The sequence below is a fragment of the Rhamphochromis sp. 'chilingali' genome (genome assembly GCF_963969265.1).
Source record: "Rhamphochromis sp. 'chilingali' genome assembly, chromosome: 2".
Classification (NCBI taxonomy): domain Eukaryota; kingdom Metazoa; phylum Chordata; class Actinopteri; order Cichliformes; family Cichlidae; genus Rhamphochromis; species Rhamphochromis sp. 'chilingali'.
Window position 1 is genome coordinate 6,463,822 of NC_137930.1, and position 23,887 is coordinate 6,487,708.

General features: G+C 38.3%; 1 protein-coding gene across 1 annotated transcript in view; it reads right to left on the minus strand.

Moving 5' to 3' along the window:
* Positions 1-20,740: 20,740 nt before the first annotated feature.
* The window catches only part of spon1b (spondin 1b), a 122,836-nt gene continuing 119,689 nt past the window's right edge, over positions 20,741-23,887 (minus strand). The window contains exon 16 of the mRNA XM_080876651.1: positions 20,741-23,264. Within this exon, the coding sequence (XP_080732777.1) occupies positions 23,110-23,264 (155 nt within the window). The 3' untranslated portion in view covers positions 20,741-23,109. The remainder of the gene's footprint in view (positions 23,265-23,887) is intronic.

The following is a 23,887-nucleotide window of genomic DNA, read 5'->3' on the forward strand; positions in this document are numbered from 1 at the left end:
GCAGAGATTCTGCCACCCCAGCAGACCGTAAAAGATGGCTGAGGCCACCACAGAGTCAAAGAAGGTCTTCCCTCCAAAAGACCTGAGTCTCCGCAGCAGCCTGCTCTGCCCTTTGCTGTAGAGAGCATCTGAATTATGAGTCCAGTCCAGTTTATTGTTCAGATGAACAACAAGGTACCTGTAGCTATTAAGGTACCTGTATTAATGGGTGTATAGATGGATTGCTACTACACAGTCAACGGAACATACTCACAGGATACAACATCACAACTTGTGGTCATCCTCAAACTTATATATACACTATAATAATAACATCTGCAGGAAGCTCCTGAGGATGTTTTACCAGTCGGTGGTTGCTGGAGTACTTTTCTATGCTGTGGTGTGCTGGGGGAGCAGCACAGCAAAGAAGGACTCATCCAGGCTGGAGAAACTGATCAGGAAGGCTAGCTCTGTGGTCGGCATGAAGCTGGACACTCTGGTGACAGTGGCAGAGAAAAGGACATTAAAGAAACTGCTGGACATTATGAACAATGCTGGGCATCCTCTGCACACGGCCATAAACAATCAGAAGAGTCTGTTCAGTGACAGGTTGCTTCTCCCCAAGACAAGAACTAACAGACTTAAAAACTCCTTTGTCCCACACGCCATCAGACTGTTTAACTCCTCTCTGGAGGGGAGAGGGAGGGGAAACAGGAAACAGGAGGACAAAGGAGGGGGGAACAACTAAGCTGTAGTGCCTCTGCACCTCACTGTACAATACCTTGTGCAATACTTTTTGTAAATAGTCAACAGTGCAATAGACTCAATACTTGAAATGTGCAATTCACTTGTATTTTTATTTTTTATTCCTATTTATTCTATTTATCCCCTTTGTATATTTTATTTATATTTGTCTCTGTATATATATATGTGTGTGTGTGTGTGTGTGTGTGTGTGTGTGTGTGTGTGTGTGTGTGTGTGTGTATATATATATATATATAACAATTCTGTAACTGTAACTTCGGTCGTTGCTGTGCTTTTTTTTGGAAGTCGAATTTCCCAGAGGAACCCACCCGAGGCATTAATAAAGTTCTATCTTATCTTATCTCTTATCTTAATATAAAATAACTATTGGCTGCTTAAGCATAAAGACATTTGTATATCTACCCAAAAAAGCTGATTGTATAGCATCACTACAAAACATACATGCCAACACTCCTGGTTTTTCCTGTAGAATCCCGAATTTCAGTGCCCCTCCCGAAAATCTCCCTGAGCCACCATTCTCCCGAATTTCTCCCGATTTTTCACCCGGACAACAAAATTGAAAAATCATATCGCAGATTGACCCAGCCAATTCCAGTTTCCAACCATGGCTACTACTACTGCAGCTACTTAGTTTTAATATTACACTTGTTACTCTTTCTTGGTTGCAAAATAAACTTTTAACATATTTTCAGGCGAGAATGTAGCTGTGTAAACTTCAAATATCTGAGCCGACGAGAACAGCAAACTCCTGACACATCGTTTTCAAACCCCCACAGTCTTTCGCTACTCAGGTTAAACATGATATATAAGTCACTTAGATAACGTAAAAATGTTATTATTTGGCGTTTTTCAGTGTTTTATTTGTTCGTGAGTAAATCGGTTTGGCTGAGATTAAAGTTATTAGATTAGATTAGATTAAATAAAACTTTATTGATCCCTCGGAAGGGTTTCCACACAGCTGTATACCCCCCCCCCCCCCCCCCCTTTTTTTTTTTTGAATGTCACCCTAATTCTGAGGTCTCAAGGTTGGCAAGTATGCTACAAAGGCTAAACATTCCAAGTGCTCACAATCACCATTTCCTTCTTTTGTAAGCTGTTAACATTTAATTCAAACGTTGCCTGAGGAAAACCTCAAAAGCCACCAATGTTAACATTGCTGCTGTTTAGACCATGTCTCCAATGAATACTGGCTTTAACAGATCAGGTAAGATTCAATAATGTCTATAAAAACACAAACACCCTCTTTTTGCTCTTTGCTTAGGGAGATCTCTGCTCTTCAACCCGGCTGATCTGATCTTTTATAGTGATATTTAAACATTTTTAACCTAAACTACAAATTTGCTTTAAATTGTGACATCTTCAGAAATTTGGAGGTACTCATCACAAATGCTGTCAGAGTTGTTCATTCTGCTCATGCAGACATGAGACAGGTGTCGAGCTATGGCTTAATTTGAATACACTCCCACACTCTGTTGCTTTGTGCCGTTTATCTCCCCATTCCCATTTTAACAGATCACTAAGGATACCACATTCAACCTGAAAGGCTCATTTAATTCATTCAGCCAAACATTTACAGGCGGGCTGAAGCAAACCAAAATCAGATGAACTTGCAAAATCAACCTTTAATTGCCTAAGAGGATTTTATAATCAACTTTATAATCATTCACTGCACATAAAACATGGGCTAAGAATAAATACTGGATTTCATGATATTATTTTGTGTATTTCTGCAAGTTTGGGTTTGTGCATGCATGTAGCCATTCTTAGTTGATCCTCAATCCTATGGTCATCCTGGTTGCTTGAATAAGGCTTATAACTGTAAACAAGCAAAAGCAGAACATAACTGTCCTTTTTTTAAGGCGCTGTTAGGGAGCGACTGAGTGAACGAATGCTGCCTATTCTGACCGAGAACTCATTTCGAGAGGATGGGGTAAATGTTGCTCCATTTTTACCTTCTCATTAAATAGAGACTGCATGCATGTGTTTGATCTGTGGAAGAACAAGGGCGGAAGAAGAGAGGTAAAGGGGGTTGGGAGGCAGTTCCGGGATCATCCCACCAGTAAGAAGCACTTAGTTGAAAGAGCAGCAAATGAGGTCACTTGTCTGCAACCACATCATCACCGATGGGATTTAAACAAGCATCAGCTGTGCTACACACATGTGCACAGACGCACACATACTGTAATTGCTCAGGCATGCTAATGGCACCACTATGGAGATCTATTATATTCTTCCTGTCACTGAACATTGAGTTACTAACTTGTTTGTGATCTCTGGGTGGAAACACATGCAGAAACCTGAGCTGATGCCCTCTAAGTGCGGAGTAACAGAAAGTGTTGTTAAAACATGAACCTGGCTACAATGAAAGATGTGCATTTCAGGGTACAATGTCAGCAATAAATTACTAGCTTCTTGGGGTAAAAGACAGAATTTCTTTTGCCCCAGTTAATCCTGAGATGCTGCTTGTGTATGGGCAGAAATCTGTGCCATCAGAAACTGAATTTGAATAAGTTCAATTTGAATTTGAATTGCTCAGATTGAATCTGAATTGTAACTTGAATAAATGCTTTTGAAAACTGAATTTGAATTAGTCTAATTTGAAATTGAATTTATGGTTTGAAAATGATCATCACTAAATTGAAATTGAATTTTATATTTTGAAAATGAATTGATTTGCTTTGAAACTGCATTTTATCCTTTAAAAATTCAGCTCTCGAATAATTTCAGTTTCACTTCCCACCATTCAGTTTCAGTTCTACAATTCAATTTCAGTTCCAAAATTCAGTTTTTTGGAACTTACATCCGGTTCCGGTTCAAGCGCAGATTAATAGAACTAAGTTTTACTAGCGGACCGAAAGTGTTACTGACGGGAATCTACAGCGTCTTGAGCTGAATTAAGACTTCAGAAGTCATTCGTCATGTCGAATGACCAGCGGATAAACTCTCAGGTTGGTAATAAATGAATTACATGTATAAGAACAAGCGTCATGTTAACAAATAATAGCCGTACAGTAACTTTTATGCTTATTGCAGCTGTTAGCTAAAAACTAGGGGTGCAACGATATTCGTATCGATATTGAACCGTTCGATACAGTGCTTTCGGTTCGGTACACATATGTATCGAACAATACAACATTTGTAATTTATTTTATCAACTTTCCTTCTGACGATGCTGTCTGTGTGGAGCGCTCAGTGAATCTGCGTTCGACTACTCCGCCTAGGCTGCACTGTCGAGCGCAGATCCACTGAGCGCTCAACACAGACAGTATAGACAGAAGGAAGAGCGCAGGGCACCTCCCCCACCCTCATTCAGATCTGGCGTTTGGAATTATTTTGGTTTTCATGTGACGTATGACCCTGAAGGTAAGCGAGTCATGCAATGCTCAATTACATGGGTGTGTTAGCGCAGTTAGCTCGTTAACGTGTTGGCCGTCCAGCCCCATGCACAGGGCGATCGGCGGTAGCTCGTTAACGGAGATTTGCCGTGTTGTGGCGTTAAGGTCATTTCAACGAGATTAACCTGAAAGCACTAGTGGGAACACAACGAATATGACTGCACATTTACGCCGACATCATCCTAGTGCAAAGACAAAAACAACAAGCATGCTACTAACTTTAGCCGAGTCATTTAGACAGCTGTTAGCACATGATTCTCCTTATGCTGCTGAGAATATAGCCCAGAAGAAGCGGATAGTATAGCTTTTATTTTGGAAAGAGACATTTCTCTGTAATAAACTCTCTTTTCCAAAGATGAGTGATTCCTCAATCAGATACAGACCTTTGTGTTTTAGCTTTATTTATGCCTTACACAGCATCCAACTCTTTAGCTAACTTAATAACTTTAGCTAAAGTGAATAGTTGGTCTAATTCAGTAGTGCAGCATTACTGGATCACCTTTGTTTGAAGTGATATAATATGATATACAACTATCACTGTGGGTGATATCACTATCACCCAAATAGATGCTGACAAGCTGACACAGTAACATGGAAGAGGGAAAGACGTTGGAAAGGACCACTACAAATAAACCCAATGCCTAACAATGAAAAGTGTCAAATAAGAACAATAATAATAATAAAGATAAAAGATGAAGTAACAAGTTTTTAGTTTTGTTTATTCCAAATGATCATCCAGATGTCTGTGACATGTGATGACAAACACCATAATGGAAGGCCTTAGTCATCACATGCTTAAACTCATATATTTTTGCATATGCTGAACAGGCAGTCAGACATGCTGTAACTGTGGGGTGGAAAACAGCATGAACACCATACGGCAGGGGTCTCAAACTCCAGTCCTCGAGGGCATGGAAAAGTTGCATGACACTTTGACCCTTGAGGACTGGAGTTTGAGACCCCTGTCATATGGAATATGACAGGTGTGGTTGAGCTGCATGAAGACTCTGAAGTTTCTCTTCTGGCAGGACAGGAATGTGGCCTTGTCCTGTGAGCCACTGTAAGGATGTACTTAGAGTAGAACTGGACTGTCACTGGCCTCAGGCTCTTCACCCTTTTCAAAGACAAAGCGGTCATTTAGATAAAATATTAGATATTGTTTACCTGTAAATGCACAAAGAGAATTTAGAAATGTAATTATTGTCAAGAGTGAACGCATCCACTTAACACACTGTTTGCTGCTACAACTACACATGTTTCTTTTCCAACTATTTATTTATGAGTGACTTATGTATGTATGTATGTATATATATGTATATATTGTACTATTCTTAGTTAGTGTATTGTCTGTCTTGTCTTAATGTTGGTTTAAAATGGAGCACTGTAACAAAAAATAATTTCCCCCAGGGATCAATAAAGTATTCTGATTCTGATTCTGAACAAGCACTGATAGTGTAATCTACAGCTGTGGCCAAACGTTTAGAGAATGAGAAGTGTTGTTTATTTACAAAGTTTGCTGTTTCAGTGATAGTTGTATGTCACATTATATCACTTCAAACAGAGGTGATCCAGTAATGCTGCACTAATGAATTAGACTAACTATTCACTTTAGCTAAAGTTATTAAGTTAGCTAAAGAGTTGGGATGTTGTGTAAGACATAAATAAAGCTAAAACACAAAGGTTTGGGCCCCGTTTTGCATGTTTCCCTACTGTAGGGGTCTCTGCAAGCATACAGAGGGGGTACTCTGAGAGGGTACAAGATGACAACTTTGGAATTCTACTAGAAACAGTCGATCATATTTGTTTGTCAAAGCTGAATTCAGGGCAAACTACGCTAAATTAGCGTTTTTAGCTAACAGCTACAATAAGCATAAAAGTTACTGTACGGCTATCATTTGTTAACATGACGCTTGTTCTTATACATGTAATTCATTTATTACCAACCTGAGAGTTTATCCGCTGGTCATTCGACATGACGAATGACTTCTGAAGTCTTAATTCAGCTAAAGACGCTGTAGATTCCCGTCAGTAACACTTTCGGTCCGCTAGTAAAACTTAGTTCTATTAATCTGCGCTTGAACCGGAACCGGATGTAAGTTCCAAAAAACTGAATTTTGGAACTGAAATTGAATTGTAGAACTGAAACTGAATGGTGAGAAGTGAAACTGAAATTATTCGAGAGCTGAATTTTTAAAGGATAAAATGCAGTTTCAAAGCAAATCAATTCATTTTCAAAATATAAAATTCAATTTCAATTTAGTGATGATCATTTTCAAACCATAAATTCAATTTCAAATTAGACTAATTCAAATTCAGTTTTCAAAAGCATTTATTCAAGTTACAATTCAGATTCAATCTGAGCAATTCAAATTCAAATTGAACTTATTCAAATTCAGTTTCTGATGGCACAGATTTCTGCCCATACTTGTGGCCAATACTGTAGGTTACACATTAATTTAAATCAGAAGAAAATCACAGAGTGCATAAAAGTTCCAAACTTACTCATGTTTTTAATATGTTTCTCGCATTTTGGATGACAATCGAATATAAAACCAAGAGAAAAAGCAAACTGACACATTTGCCACATCTCCTATTGAACTTGTTCGCCAGTTTGTGGGTCCAAATCGGAGGAACCTCAGAGCTGTGAGAATACAGTTTAACCAAACCCAAATCTTAAAACACAATTTTTTTTTTAATCAGCCTTTTCTTAAAATTTCACGGGTGACTTGAATGACTCATAGACAGGAAAGTTGGGTTACTACCACTCGGTGTTGTGTCTTTAGATGTGCTCTTTCCAGGTAACACCTGTGTTTCCTTGTTCACATGTGCTCTTCATGGCTGCTTTTACTTCCTGTCTGTGTCTGTTTCCTACACTTGTCCCTCCTTGCCCTCATTGGTTGCATCTGTGTCGTATTTGCTCCGAGTCATGTGCGCCTTTCGTTTGTTTTCAGTCTGTCTGTTTACCTACCCTATCTGATCTCCAGCTGTGTCATGTCTTATTTGCAGTCCACTTCTCCTCGTCTTAGTTCACAACACAGTTGTATCCAGTTAAGTCCTCTTCCTGAATATTTGCATGCAAAACATTTCAGTTTTGTCCCTTTCTAGCGTCATTTTCAGTCCATGCCAATAACATATTCATTCATCCATTTCTATTCAGCAATAGGCATCACATAAATCTTTTCGAATGAATTTTCAAGCACATCAAAGGTGCAAAGAAGCATGTATGTTATTTTTAGAACATGAAATGAAAAGCAGAGAGACTCGATTGACTTCTGTAGATGAGATCAGATCATGCATATTTCACATCTGCTGGCAAGTGAGATCTCTAGACTTTGAGCTCCTGGTGTCTTTCAGTTGTCCGCTAGTAAACTGGATAAAGCAGAGCCCAGACGGACAGGCAGATTGATGACCCTGAATAAAACAGGGGTTTCAAGAAATGCTTTCTGAGGTTCAGGGAACCGCATACAGTATTTTTATGTATGTTCTTTCTTTGGAGATCATGATTATGACTTGCTCTCTGTAGTGTTCTTACTAACTGATCATAAGCCTGAGCATCTGGCATCACAAAAATAAGTGGATTATCGTTGGGATTTTGTTTGTTTGTTTTGGGTTTTTGCTTGTTTATTTGTTTTAATTGGATGGATTGCTGGGAGTTCATATCAGGCATCACCAGCAAGTGCATTTTATTCAGTGAAGTGGGATGCAGTTGCATCCTTGGTCCCAGGAGGGTCCCCTGCTCTGTCATTTCCTCTAGCACTACCACGAGGTTTACAATTATGTAATTCAATGAAATGAAAATGCGACAAAATATTTTTGCTATTAAATTTAGCACACACGTTTTCCTATAAAAAGAAATTGTGGTCACTATCTTGGTATTTTACAATCTTTCACTGACTGTGAGTGGGTTGAACACGTCCACTGCTTACATAACAGGTGAACTCATGATAAAGATCTTACTCATTTTAATCAGGAAATGTCAACAGTCTAGCATTCCAAACCTAGGTGGTGAATATCATCATCCTAAGCACCTACCCTATAGCTTAACTTGGGATTCTGCTTGATTGTCCTGTTCCTCTCCAGGTTTTTTAAATTTTACACCTTTAGATACAATAATGTAAAAAGAACGTTTTCAACTTAGCACATATTTCCTCCATAGGAATCAAGAAGGTAAGTAGTAGCCAGGGACTGATATTCAAATGCACATGACATTAACATGGTAGCACATGGTAGGTTTGAAAAGTTGCTTCCATAGAAATGACAAGACTTCTGGAACAATATCCTTTGGAAGATGAGACCAAGGTGGAGATGTTTGGATGCTGCATACCATTTGACAAGCATGGTGGTGGAGGGGTGATTATCTGGGTTTGTTTTGCGAACACAGGACCTATGCACCTTGTGGTCATTGAGCCGACCACAAACTTCTCTGTTTACCAAATATCCTAGAGTCAAATGTAAGGCCATCTCGGTGACAGATAAAGGTCGAACAATAATCTGAGTCAACAGAATGGCTGAAAAAGGAAAGAGCTTTCTGCCACACAAATCCCCCACAATGATGTGAACTAATAAAGTCATGCAGAAATTAATTTAGTCATGTTTTTACTGCTAATGTTGGCTCTACACGCTACTAAATCATGGGATGTACTTAATTTCCCCAGGACTGTGAAAGGCCTGTGCCTCTGAAATTCTGGACTTTGCAAAACAGTGCCTACTTTTATTGAGTTTAAATGATTGCAGAAAGTTTTTTGTACTCATAGCTGCTGTGCAGTCTCTTAAATAAAGCATTATCCACGTGGCATATGGAAACAATGTATCTTTTTCTTTCTTGTGGAAACCACATCAGTTTCTGCTTGTCCTCTCAGTGAAAACAGTGAACCACACAGAAGCCACAATGACACAGGACACAAAGCAAGCTCGGTTCGATTTATTCACATATTACCTGCTGCATGTCCGAGTAGCACTGCGGTGATGGGCACAGCAGATATGGAGCAAAAGTGGGACGAGAGTGGCAAAGAGATGGAAGCAAAAGTGCAAAATGGTGTGGGTATTTTAGTGAAAATGTTCTACAGTATGTGATGTTGCTGTGAGTATAGGTACTTTTATAAAGGATGAGTGTGAAGTCCATGAAAAAAATCAAATGTATGCATCTTTTATTTCATTAAAAATATTGTAGTTTATTGCTAGTTTGCCCCTTAATTGCAGGGTCAGTGATTAGAAGTGTCCTGCTTCCAAAGGATGGAGGTGCAGAAGGAATATTGCTTCCAATAAGGAATGAATGTGGCCTGAGATAATGTGCACGTGACACCCAAACAGTAGAACAACAGTTGACTTCTTAAATTTGCAAGTTAGCAAAACTCTTAAGAAGTATCAGACACAGATACAAATAAGACACTGTCCCTTTAAATCTGCCTTCAAGAATTAACCATATTATACAAATATTTAATCGGATTGCTCTAACACTGTGTTCCCTCTCACGCCCCCTTCCCTTGAGAGATGCTGACATCCCAACGTCTCTTTTGAATGCTCCACAGCTGCTTTTGAAGGGTCTCCAACACTACAGTTCTGCTCACAGCAAGAAATCCATTGAGCATGTTCCCTGAACCATTAAAACTATTTGAAGATTTTCTAGTTCCGTTTGGAAAGGTGAACTTAAAAATCTCAACTCAAAAACAAACAGGTAGATTAACTCGAGAAAAACTTGAGAAAAGGTCAGCCTCAGAAGGCAGAAAGCATTTATGGAGAGTAAATCCAGCAGGGTAAATAACAGGATCCAGCTCTGCCTCTTGTCTTTCTGTCACTGCTACTGTTCCTCAAACAATGCATCATAGCAGGTCTTACTACCATCTTGTAAACCTTCCCTTTCACTCTTGCCGCTATCCTTTTGTAACAAATCCACCCTGACACTCGTCTCCACCCACTCCACCCTTCCCGCACTCTCTTTTTCACCCTGCCATTGCTTTGAATTGTTGACCCAAGTTATTTGGATTATCTACCTTGAGTTTTTATCAAGGTAGATGAATCTACTGCATGTTTACCTTTCTACCTGACACAGGACAGGATGGAGCTACAGCACTATGCAAAAGTTTTAGGCAGGTGTGAAAAAATGCTGTAAACAAAGAATGCTTTCAGAAATATAACTGATTGTTTATTGGCCCAAAATGTAATCTGCAGCAGGACAACGAGCCCAAACATACAGCCAAAGTCACTAAGAACTATCTTCAGCGTAAAAAAGTACTGGAAGTGATGGTATGACCTCCACAGAGCCCTGATGCCAACATCATCGAGTGTGTCTGGGATTACATGAAAAGACAGAAGAATGTGAGGAAGCCTACATCCACAAAAGATCTGTGTTTAGTTCTCCAAGACGTTTGGAACAACCTACCGGCCGAGTTCCTTCAAAAACTGTGTGCAAGTAGAAGAATTGATGCTGTTTTGAAGGCAAAGGGTGGTCACACCAAATATTGATTCGGTTTAGATTTCTCTTTTGTTCATTCACTGCATTTTGCTAATAATGAAAATGAATGATTAACGCTTCCATTTTGAAAATATTCGCTTTCCAACTGCCTAAAACCTTTGCACAGTACTGTATGTTTTCATGTTTCATGCATACAACAGCTTCGATCTCTACTTTCCAAATGTTGCAGCAGAAATCAAGTCTATCACGGCATCCACAGATTAGTCATTACAGAGGAGAGCAAAACAGCTGTATTGGAGACAGAAGAACAGAACTGCCATAGTTTTGAGAATATTTGACATGTTGTGTATTTAGAGATGCTTATTCGCATTCCTTTATTCTAACAAATTTGAGTTATTATTGCTTTCCTACCAGCTTGAAGCAGTCTGGCATTGCCTTCTAACCTCTGACATCACCGGATCTTTTCCCTTTTCCGATCCTTCTCTCTAAACTCCAGAGATGCTGGTGTGGGAAAATCCTAGTAGATCAGCAGTTTTTGAAATACCCAGAACAAGCCTTCTGGCACGAAAGTTAATTAAATCACCTTTCTTCCCCATTCTGATGTTGGGTTTGAACTTCAGCAGACTGTCTTGATCATGTCTACATGATTAAATGGAATGAGTTTCTACCATTTGATTAGCTGATTAGATATTTGCAGGAAATTGCAGTGAACCTGTGTATCTAAGTGGCTGGTGAATGTATGTATTTATTATGAGGCTTCATTAGAGCCTCTATGTCTAATGAAGGAAAAAGGCAAACACACAAGCCTGAGTGAACAAATAAGTGATAGTGCAGGCAGACAGCATCTAGTGTAAGCCTTTTTGATTTAGAATATATATTGCACCTATGTGCAGGACACCAGATTTTCTCAAGAATTGTACAGGAGGCATCATTTCATATATTTACCCTTGCCCAGCCAATGCCCCTCTGCTTGTTGCTAAGAATTCAAAATAACAACATGAGTTTTGGGAGTTAAATTATTAAATATTGCAGCAATGTTATCACTGCATCAGAACACCTATCCTCAGATGAACTTTTCAGGGTCCAAGGTTTTAAAGGAAAGTGACTGCAGTCATTGTCATGGGAACTGTCATAAAGTGCTTGTGCTCTGTTCGGAGCTGAAAGCATGTCTAATTGTTGCTCTCACTGTTTGAGCTGAAACCCAGCAGCTTCAAAACATCATTCAATATTGATCTTTGGTGCATAAAAAGCTATATTGTACTTTCTCTAGCATCTCTTATTCATAAGAATATGATATGTGGGCTGACTTGATGACACTTAAAGTCTCATTGGATTGCACAGGTTTGTTAAACAAGCAGTCAAAGTTCAGAGTTGCAAGTTATGAGGCTTCAGGTTTTATGAGGTTATTATATTTTTAAGTTAAGTCAGTTTAAATATGTAGTTTTTGTGCCTTTTATCTTAATAAATAATAATAATAATAATAATTTTTACACATTTTTCTGGAATATTAGAAATAACAGATTGTATGACTGTGGTCTTCTTATTAGACAGAGAAAACCAACTCCGCTGAAGTCATAGTAATGTCATTGTAGGACATGTCAGGTTTGCCTGCTACGGAAGCGTAGAGCTGCCACCCAGGCAAAAGAAAAATACAAGTGTATCACGTTATAACGTGAAAGGTTTATTGTTCTAACAAGATACTTTTCCTGTTTGTACAATATACTATCATGTTTGTACAATATACTTTTCACGTTTGAACAACATAATATCACGTTATTACAATATACATAATTATCACGTTCGTACAATATAATTATCACATTCGTACAATATAAATATTATATTGTACGAACGTGATCATATATTGTACAAACGTAAAAAAAAATACCATTACAATAACATTTTTTATTGTAAGAACGTAAAACGTGTTGCATTCGGAAACCCAAATCCATGGTAGTTGTGGAGAGTGCACGCTCGTCAGAACTGGCACTTAACTTTGAATGCCCTGCTTTCAACATGGACACAAACACTGATAGCCCACTTCTGAGATTTCTTCGGAATCGTGGTGTACCTGAGGACTGTCTCTTACGAATGCTACAAGAACACGTAAGTGCACTCTTGAGGGGGAAACTTGTAAAACTCGCTTTTTACGAAGTTACAGCGTCTAAAAATGTGACATATTGCTAAGTTAGCAACCACAGCGGTTTTCGCTTCTCTCGCTTTGACTGCGTAAGGACGTAACGGTAGGCTGCATTGGTGTGGATCTTTAATATGGAATGGAAAATGTAAAACAAATTAACCCGCTGTATAAAACTGGGTCGTTGTATGACCACATGTTACTACTTAACCCGTATGCAGATTCCAGGTTTCTTAAATATATCGCTATATTATGTGATGCACAATGTTTCCTTGTTTATCTAAAAACAAATGAATTAAACTGTGTTTATATTGATATTTGTCTTCAATTAAAAAAAAAACAGTGAGTTCAATCCTTTGTGCTCTGTGCAACTGAAAGATACGTGAATACTAATTTACTTTTTCAAAGGTGGGCGTTGTATATACTGTAATATTTCTATTAATAACATGTTAGAGAATCTCATTAATGTTGCTGCCATAGAGAGAGGAAAAGAATAAATGCTAAATATTGATGGCTGCCACTAAAATAATAACAGACAATTATCAAAACACATGTGAAATTTACATACATTTTTTTAGTGAGGTACCTCATGTGGTGTGGCAGCAGGTATACCTTGTACTTCTGTATAGTAATAAATATCCCTGTTATTACAGATTGATGCCACAGTGATTGATTTCATGGATGACAAGACCCTGTCTGATTACATCCCAACATATGGTGACCGGATAGCTGCCAGACGGTTCTGCTTGGAAAACAGTGGTGCAAGTACTAAGGAATCAAGAAAAAACTCATTGCTCGAAAAATTGAAGGAAAAGATGGGAATCAATGAAAGTGAGAAGAAACCTGATCATGAGGAGGCATTTGTTTCTAAGAGAAAAAGAACATATGCAAAAAACAACAAATGGGCTGAGAAAAAGACACGAAAAATTGAGTTAGGGTGGATCCATGAAGGTAAGCAAGTGAGAAAGCGCAGAGGAGGAGGAACAAGGACCTTTGATGTGCCCAAAGACTCCAAAAAAGCTGACATATTACAGTATGCTAAAGATCTTTTCTTTCCAAGTGGAAAAAGCAAATTTGGAAGATGGGAAGTGTTCAGTCATGACATATTAGACTATCAGGAAGAGGCCGTATTTGATGAAGATGTCACAGTTGGAGAACTCTATTCAGCACTTAAAATGGGAATGTTGAGATTTTACTTGTGCACAAGAAGATTTTCCAATGATGAAGATGATGAAGAAGTTTATGATAGAGGGAAAACACATGTAAACAATGTTACACAACTGACTGACTCACATCAAGGAGATGAAGAAGCTTCTCACACTGTTGTGATCTCATCATCAGAATCTAGGAATGCTGATGAAGATGTATTATTAGACACATCTGAGGTAATGATTGGACCCTACCTTGGAGAGCCTCTGCCTTGTCAACTTGATGACACTGTAATAGATGAACCATTCCTGCAGTTTGAGGAAGATGATCTGGTCATCACATCCATTACACTTCCTCCAACAAACACAGCAGTCAGTAGTCCAGAAACATCTATAAGCAATGAAGCAATAAGCTCTGCAGGATCATATGATGTTGTCTGTGTTACCATCAAACTTCACAGGGTTACTATTCTGGAGGAGATGATCAGCCAGTTCAAAGATCCAACACTCCTCATACACCCTCTAAAATACACCTACATTGATGAAAAAGGAGCTGACGCAGATGGCGTATCAAGAGATGTGTATGCTGCATTTTGGTCAGAGTTTGTGGACAACACAGCTGAAGGAGAGGAGTTCAGAGTGCCATCACTGTCTCCTAAATGGCAGGAAGAAGAGTGGAAATCCATGGGTAGAATTTTACTGAAGGGATTTCAAGACCATGGATATTTCCCTTGTCGCCTTGCTCCTGTTTTCACAGTGGCACTCATCTTCGGTGAGAATCAAGTATCAGATGATCTGCTGTTTGAAAGTCTTCTCTTTTACCTAAGTCAATCAGATAGGGATCTGATAACAAGGGCACTAAAAGAAGATCTTTCAGATGAAGACAGGGATGAAGTGCTGGATCTCATGGATCGCCTGGATGTATCAGTGCTTCCAACCAAAGAGAACTTAAAAGGCCTTCTTCTGAAAGTCGCACACAAACAATTAATCCAAAAACCAGCATATGCCGCAGAGAAAATGTCCTTAGTTGCAAGCTACTTCCTAAAAGAAGCTTTTCAAAGCCCACAAGATGTCCTACAAATGTATGAGGATAAAAAGCCAACAACGAGAAAGCTTTTGAAGTTGCTTACTGCCTCTCCCACCACTCAAGCAGAGAAGCAGAGCTTCAGATTTCTGCACCAGTACATCAGAGGACTTGACGATACAGGGCTCAGAAGGATGTTCAGGTTTCTTACTGGGTCAGATGTCATCTGTGTTGACAAGGTTGAGGTACTGTTCACGCCTGTGGATGGACTGGCACGACGACCTGTGGCACACACATGCGGCCCTCTTCTGGAACTACCATGGACATACACGTCCTACCCAGAACTACGAAATGAACTGAACAATGTTTTGGCTGCTAAAAGCTCTTATGAGTTCAGCATAGCTTGATTAAAGTCCATCATGTTTAAACCAAAGAATGAAAGGTTTGCACTAACAATGACTGGCTATGAAGCTCTAAAGTTTGTTAAACCCACAAACAGGGAACACATCATTGTATAAAAAAAGAAAGAGCTTAAATTTCAGGGAAGTGTTTTATTTCATATTTGAATTTATTTTCAAAAATTGTGGATAACATCAATTTGTTTCCACCATGAAAAATGTAAATTTCAGTTTAAATTTTCATACTTAAAAGTTTTACTAGTTTAAATGTTAACTAATTATGTTTAATAAGTTCATATGGTTAGCAGCAAGTGGTGAACTATGCTTATTATTAGTTCTTATCATGTGTCAAGGTCCTTTTCCACAGGTCTGTGGTGCAGTTTTGTAGGATACAAGATGTCTGCTAGAGGGGATGTTTTGTTTAGTAATAATTCAAAAGACTTAATATTAATTATTTTCAAGTATATTTTTTTTACCTTTCCACCAGTCATTTGTTTAGAACATATTTTAAGGGAATAACTTTGGAAGGCAATGTGTTTGATGCAATAGTTGACTGGAATAAAAGACAGAAAATTGGCACATAAGTTAAGTTTTGTAGTGTTTATCAAGAGTCCGTGTTTTCTTCTCCTTGAACACAAATAAAAGGGAGGTTAACATCTAACACTATTTGTTAATTATTAAATAATGCAGAATTTGTACATTTACCAGTTTACAAGAAACTGTTCGTGGATGAATAGCAGTTGCACAATGTGTTCAGTAAAATTGAAAACAATATTTCATGAATGATAATGTATAGGATCAGCAGTTTAAAAAATGTTTTTTTGACAGTCTTAAAACAGAAATCAGATATAATAGAAATTCCGTTAAAAAATAATTGGAAATGCCAAAAGGTTGGAGTACGCAGATTTGGTTAAATATATTTAGACATGCTTGCTTGCTACTATCTTGAACCGAAAATCCAAACAAAATAATAATGAATGTCTTTTCTATTGTTTATTGCACAAATAAAACATTGTACCCAAAAATATATGCGTAAAAATTCCCAAAGCCCAATTATATTTAGGTTTATAAGTCCTTCAGTATATAGGCTCTCAGGAAGAGATACAGTTCAATGGATTCATCTGCTGTGCTTGGTGGAAGTAAGAAGTTCTCTGACATTATAAGGCAACACAAGCTGAAAACGGTTTCATCACAGGTATAAGGTCCTCTCTGTTGACATTCTTGCTTACAAGCATCCACTGCCTCCCAAGAAACCTCTTTCAGATGATCCTGTCCTCCAAAGAGATGAGGGATGGTGTACATGAGAATCGGACGTCCACTTGGAGCAACTGCATTTCTGCTTCTGCGTATTATGTGGGTGTTCCACATATGTGCAACTTGCTGCAGCTCTTCCTATTAAATATTAAAAATTAAAAAATCTCATATCAGTAAAAGAACACATTTCTCTTGGCTCAACATGTTACCCAAAACGGCGCTGGCACGGCTGGCAGCCTTAACCCAATTTCCCTCGGGATGAATAAAGTACGATCAATCAATCAATCAATCAATCAATCAATCAATCAATCAATCAATCAATCAATCAAAAGCACTACACAATGACAGTCGGAAAAACAGAGTTTATCAAAAATACTCAACAACAAGAATAACAGTGGTAGACACGTGATACTTTGGAAAATTTTAAGTAATTATTAAACGTGAATTGTTTTAGACAGTGCGATTTTATGTTTCTGGCCAGTGAAATATGCATTTTTTTTCATATCCTCAACGGAGTGATAATAGGGATGGTGCATGGTAGGTGTTAAAGCAAACTTTTTATTCTCTCTCCGTGTCTCTCTTTCTCTCTAACACACACACACACACACACACACACACACACACACACACACACACACACACACACACACACACACAATGACTCATTAAAAGAATATAAACATGGTTACATACCTCGATGACGTTCAGGCACGTAAACAATATGAGCTGCTTGTCCAAAAAACATCCAGAAAAGCAATCATGGTCTTTTAGTTCCTGGAGACGATTTATCCAGTGCTGAGCATGATGTCGTCTCAGAAAGGCCCACCAGCCTTCAATACGCTGATTGTGATTGCTGGATCCAGTAATAAAACAGTTTCTGACGTTCGGATCCATAGTCCAGCGCAAGAATCGTTGCATCTCGGCCATTATGACATTTTCTGTTCCCAAATCAGAGCGAATCCTAGCAGGTGTTCCCATCCTCTTTTCAACTTCTGCTATGAAATATCCAGCAATGACTTTGGGATCATTGTTTGTTGAATAGGCATGAAGCCAAATCATAACTCTCGAAAACCCATCAATAGCTCCATTTATACAGATTCCAAAAGGCTTCAGTTTGTCATAGGAGTCAACATGCCACATGAAATTTGGTCCAGGATTTACATACGTGCGTCGCATTAGGCGATTTCTGCGTCGTTGCTCAACACCGTAAGGGTCAAGATATTTCAGTAAATGTCTCACAGTACTCTGCGTGACAACATAACCTGCCTCAATGCAGTTCAGGTGATGTAGTTTGTATCCATGGAGCCTCCCATGTCCCTCCAGTTGATCAATAAGAAATCGTGCCACCTCAATCGGATCGGACTCATTCTTTCTCCTGTACAGTCCCATGCGTTTTAGGTTTCTTCTAAGTGTCCGCATGCTTATCACAATACTGTCCAAACTGCTCAATAACAGCAAAATCTCCCCATGTCTCAATCCAAGCATAAAATAGAACTTAATTAATTCCAATAAACGAGCCATTTTCTCGCACTCTGATCTGCACTGTCACCCACTTCACTATGTTTTACACTTCCGTATCTTTACGGCAATATATCATGCTCGAACAATAAAATATATGTTATAACGTGAAAATTTTATTGTTCAAACAATATAATTATCACGTTCGTACAATATAATATTTATATTGTACGAACGTGATAATTATGTATATTGTAATAACGTGATATTATGTTGTTCAAACGTGAAAAGTATATTGTACAAACATGATAGTATATTGTACAAACAGGAAAAGTATCTTGTTAGAACAATAAACCTTTCACGTTATAACGTGATACACTTGTATTTTTCTTTTGCCTGGGTGGCAGCTCTACGCTTCCGTAGCCTGCTATCATTGTGAAAGTGTGGCGTTTTATAGAAACTGGTTTTCAATGCAGGTGCAGCAAAAGGAGCCATTATGGGAAATGTATAATTTCATGTGTTGGAACTTAAAAACAAATGACGCAGACTGCTCTACCTCAGCTTTTATTTTGGCCATGTTTTAATGTCAGGTATAAGCATTTCAGTAGATGATAGACAGCAGATGCAGAGTAGGGTTATAGCCATTATGAAGCTGTTAATCTGACTATAAGCCAACAATGTTAACAGACACTGAATAAATCGGACTACATTTTTAGTCCACTCCTACAGAAGAACTGCCGTCCTCATGCCTGTATCTCCATCTAGTGGAATTAAATTGCAAGTACATCAGACACAAGAACTAAATACCACAAAACCGACTGCAGAATAATTACCCTGTCACTGAAGTTCATCTGCTGGATTACTTGTATCTTCTCATCAAATAAGCCTGGCTGGACTAGACTAGGGCCCCAAACTCTGTGCAGTTATAACAGTCAACTACAAGCCAAAATGACTTGTTTAAATCAGTTTGGCTATTATATCATCTATGAGTGTAGCTGATATACTACCACCCAAAAATGTAATTATATTAGAACTATGAGCTACTCAGCACTCATTCCTGTACTAATTACAAACTTTGGGGTGAGGAAAGAACCAGAAATCTTGATTACTATGAAAAAGACTATTATTTATGGTAAGAATAAATAATAAATAAATGAAGATACATATTCTCACTGAACCTGGACTCCTCTTTGTGTCATATTTTTCAATCCATGCATACAGTCATATTAAAAAGCAAATACACCCCGAAAACAAATAATCTCGTCTTAAAACGGTGCTAAAATTAGGCAAATACAACGTTTTTGAGCAACAACATGACATATTACACAGTCGTGTTATTTACTGAACAAAAACTGAGCCAAAAATGTAGATGCAGTGTGTGAAAGCAATGATTTTCAACCTTTTAGAACCATTTTTAGTAGCAATAACTTAATTGTTTTCTGTACGACTATCAAATGCTCACATTGTTGTGGAGGAATTCAGGCCCAGTCTTCTTTACAACATTGCGTCAGTTCATTGAGGCTTGTGAGGATCCATTTATGCACCTTTATCTTGAGGTCCCACCACAGCACAAGTCCAGAGTTGCTGCTGTACTTAGGATCGTTGTCCTTTCGCATCACACAGTTTCAGCCATGGCTGATGGACCTCGCATCTGACTCCAGATTACATTATGATCACTGAAAGGTGAAGTGAGTAACACTGGTCATCTGTTCATCTGGTAGTCAGAACTGTTAGTCCGGCGGATATGTTAGGGAGCAAGTGAAATGTGGGAAAAATGGACACAATTCAGTGATTTAAGCAAGTTTGACAAGGACCAAACTGTGATGACCAGGCACCAGGACTCCGGGCAGTGTTTTGCTGGGAAACACTGGGTCCTGCCATCCATGTGGATGTTACTTTGGCACATACCACCACGTATAATCAAAGGATTTTTGCGCACCATGTACATCCTTTCATGGAGAAGGTATTCGTTGATGGCTGTGGCCTCTTTCAGCATTATAATGCGCCTTGCCACAAAGCAAAAGTGTATCAGGAGGAGGAGAACTACAAGTTTGAGGTGTTGACAACATCTTCTCCAGGCCAGTCAGTCCAATTGAGCATCTATGGGATGTGCTGGAAAAAACAAGTCAGATTCATAATGGCCCCAGAATTTCCACAACTTTGTTGGAAATATCTTGGTGCCAGATACCACAGCACACCTTCAGGGGTCTAAAGAAGTCCAGGGCTCCACAGGCTGGAAATGTTTTGGCAGCAAAAGAGGAATTAGCACAATATTAGGCAGATGGTCATAATGTTATGCCTCATGGATGCAATAACTACTTTTATTATTGCTATTTATTTATATAACTTTTAACATTATTTAACATTAAACAGCAGTATGATAACTAATATCCACTTACCAGTAGTATTGTTAAAATATGTCATTTTCTTATCATGAATTAAAAGAATAATAAATTGGTGTTTTGCAATGTTTCACTACTGATCAGCAAGTTTGTTCTCATCCTTAAGGCATTTAAATACAGCAAATATAGTTTAAGTTAGATCAATTTTGTAGTATTGTAGTCATCACTTAGCACTTTATACAAGACCTAATATTAGTTATCAAGGAACTATTTATTAGCGGTGGTTATTATAAAGTTGTATGTGTTTCTTTTTTTATTTGAAGGACAATATTGCATCTTCACTTGTCACCTTGCTGTCATTGTTGGTTCTTACACAACATGCTGAAGGAAGAGCTTCATTAGTGCAATGACACCATGACTCTCACATTTACCATTTTTTTTATTGTAAAGGTGGTTTCTTACAAAAGAGTCACATGGTACAGACATAAAGAAACAAAAGAAAGAGCCCTGTAAATAAAAGAAAGTGACTTCAGAGAAAACATCTACAGAAAACACACCTTTGTGTTGACATTCTTATAAAAAAAATGCAACAAAATCTGCTAAGTAATGCAAAAAAATAAAAATAAAAAATCCCCAAAAGATTTTACAGATCGATTTTATCTTCACAAAGCGCAGTAAAAACAATACATTGGAAAAATGTGTTGTAACCAAGGTCCCAGTAACAGTCTGCTGTACATTGATCTATCCTACAGGTTTGAATACTGTAGAAACTTCTATATCCTCTACAGTACATATGCCTTTTACAGCCAGCAGATGTGTAAGATGTCTAAGACACTTCTAAGGCTCCGTCTGAACAAAGCAGATACAGTCATTTCGCTAGTGTTTTACGACCACAACTACAGCTGATAAAGCGTGATGTCCAAATAAAACATAATCACCTCTGAACATGCTAAAATAAACTCTTCTGACAGAATGAGAGCTATCGCAGGCTTGATGCTACATCAGCTGAAATGACAGATAAACAGCAGTACAGTATATAAAGACTCATTTTAACAGTATAAAACATCTCCACTGAAATGGTCTGTTCATAAGGAAAGTGGTTTTTAGTAATTACATAGCAGTGTCATTTATATGTGTTGGTTAGATAGTGAATGTACGTATATCCTCAGATTTTTAGAGACTTCTGTGTTACCATCTATGTCTTGCAAAAAAGAAGAAGAAGAAGATTTTCACAGTTAGTTTGCAGTCAATTATTCAATCCGTGGGATTTTTTTCTCACTAGAACCGAAGCTCATTTTTAAAGCAGTGGGTAATACATCCTAAAAATGTTTCTGTTTCCATTATCTGACGTTAAGTTTATTTCATACAACAATAACACTGGAGTAGCACATTAACATTTTGAGAAACAGGCTTCTTTTACACTGATCCAATTGTGTTGGATGTATAAACTCATCCTCTGATGTTTGTGAGAACCAACTTAGTTTGTTTAGCCTGAAGTCTGAAAGCAAGGGGAAGACTTATCCTGGCTCTGCAATGCAATTGCTGTTTCACTGTCACCCTTACAGTGACTGCACATGTCCAAAAAATAGCCCTTCACAGAGCCCAGTGGAAACTGGTGTGCACTAAACATTTTACATAATGAGTGATGTGTCATTGAACTAGACACACTAGAAGATGGATTTTGTGCTTTTTGAACAGAGCCACTCAGTGCGTTTTCTCATTGTCTTTTATGTAGTTTTCATTTTCCCTCAGCCAACCAGGTAGAAGTTGCATCCTTTTACCACACAAACTAAGAGTAATAATTAAACATGGCATTACTCCAGACAGATCACAACTTCACACTCGGTCACAATCCCGGCTGATTCCCTTCTACACATTCATCCATCCAGCTTCTCCACTGTCACTACAAGCTGCTTTGCAACTGCCTTCCACCCTGCTCCTCCTGTTACCATGTGTCTGACCTTATAGTACAGATGTACTTAATATTCTTTTGAGTATAATAGCTCTCACTGAACTAATATTTTTCCTGTGCAAGAAATCTTAATATTACAGTAGCACTGGATGAAACACTAAATCAAAGTAAAGTAGTATCACAGAATTAATGGCATTTAATGGTCAGATTAAAGTTGTCTGGTAGTGTTATAGGAGGCATCTTAATAGGGACAAAGCAGGTTAACATATTTCCAATACAGAGCGTGTAATCCACTTAGCTAATGCTAATTTTAAATTCTCCCCAGTAGAGCCTTTACATAAACAGTACATTAAAAGTATCCAGCTTTCATTAAAATGCTCAGCTCCTGATTTTTAGTAGCTAAATCAATGTTTTGTAGGTGCTGCAGAGGACAGGGAGATATTGGTGAAAATACACAGAAAATACTTTCCTACTAGGAGTAAACAAAACCCAACTAAAAAGTTAAAGTTTGTTGCAAAATATGTATTAGGTTACTTTAGCGTCAGGTTTCTTTCTTCTTCTTTTTTTTTTGCAGGACACAGGCTTTCTCTCTAATACTTCCACTATGCTCTAAAAGGAAAATAAATCAACCCAGCTAACTAAATGTCCACAAAATCGTCACTAAAACAGCATGTCATTATGTCTTATTCTTCTTATTCCTTCCCTTTCTTAAATCCTTACTTAAATCCTCCGATTTTTCCAATAATAACCCATAATAATCCTGTACGTCTCCTCCCAGCTACATAAAAAAAATCAATCTCTGTCACCACTGTTTTTAATGAATTCTGATTTTCATGTTTAATCCACTGCACACCTCCCTGCCTCTCTGTAGCTTAGCAGTGCCCCCTAGCATTCCCGAGCGTTACAGGCACGGATCTCCTTCCTGTCCTTACAGCCTTTGGACTTTGTTCTTTTCTTTGCCACCCTGAAACGCTCCTGGATCCCTCCCCCGCACGGTTTGGTGCACTCTGTCCAGCTAGACCACGGCTGCATCCTGCAACCTGATGGAATAAAACAGACTCTTAGTTAATAGAAAAAATTACAAGGAAAAGCAAAATATCCCGAAATTGCATGAACTTAAACATTTGTTCATTATTTCTCTTATACAGAGGCTTCGATCTCAGAAGGAGAGACAAATCCCTTCGGTTGCGTCAGGAAGGGCATCTCGTGTTTTTTAAGAGCAAAAAGAATGATCGGCCAAATCAAAACGTGGAGCTATCTACTTTAACAGTCTCTTGTGAATAAGGGAGCAGCTGAAAGTAGCTTCACTGAACATCTCTGCTCTGTGTATTCTCATGCTTGTCTGCACTCTTGCTCGACCCTTTGCATCGACTATCTTCTGTTGTGGACATGGATGCTAAAGACTTAATGTCTGTGCGTCACATTTGTTAATGTGGTATATTTACATATTCTATATTTCTATCAGGAAACAACTTTAGTTAAAACAGGTCACAAAATCAAACTCAGGCGATGTCATCGCGAGCCAATGTAACCTCATGGATCTGTTGATACGGTTACTCACGTCTAACTAGCTAGGTCCCACATGGAGCCATGCCACCAAAAACAAACAGCTGCAGATGGACATATCAGGGTTTGTCTAGTATCTCAGTCCTGACTTAAATTG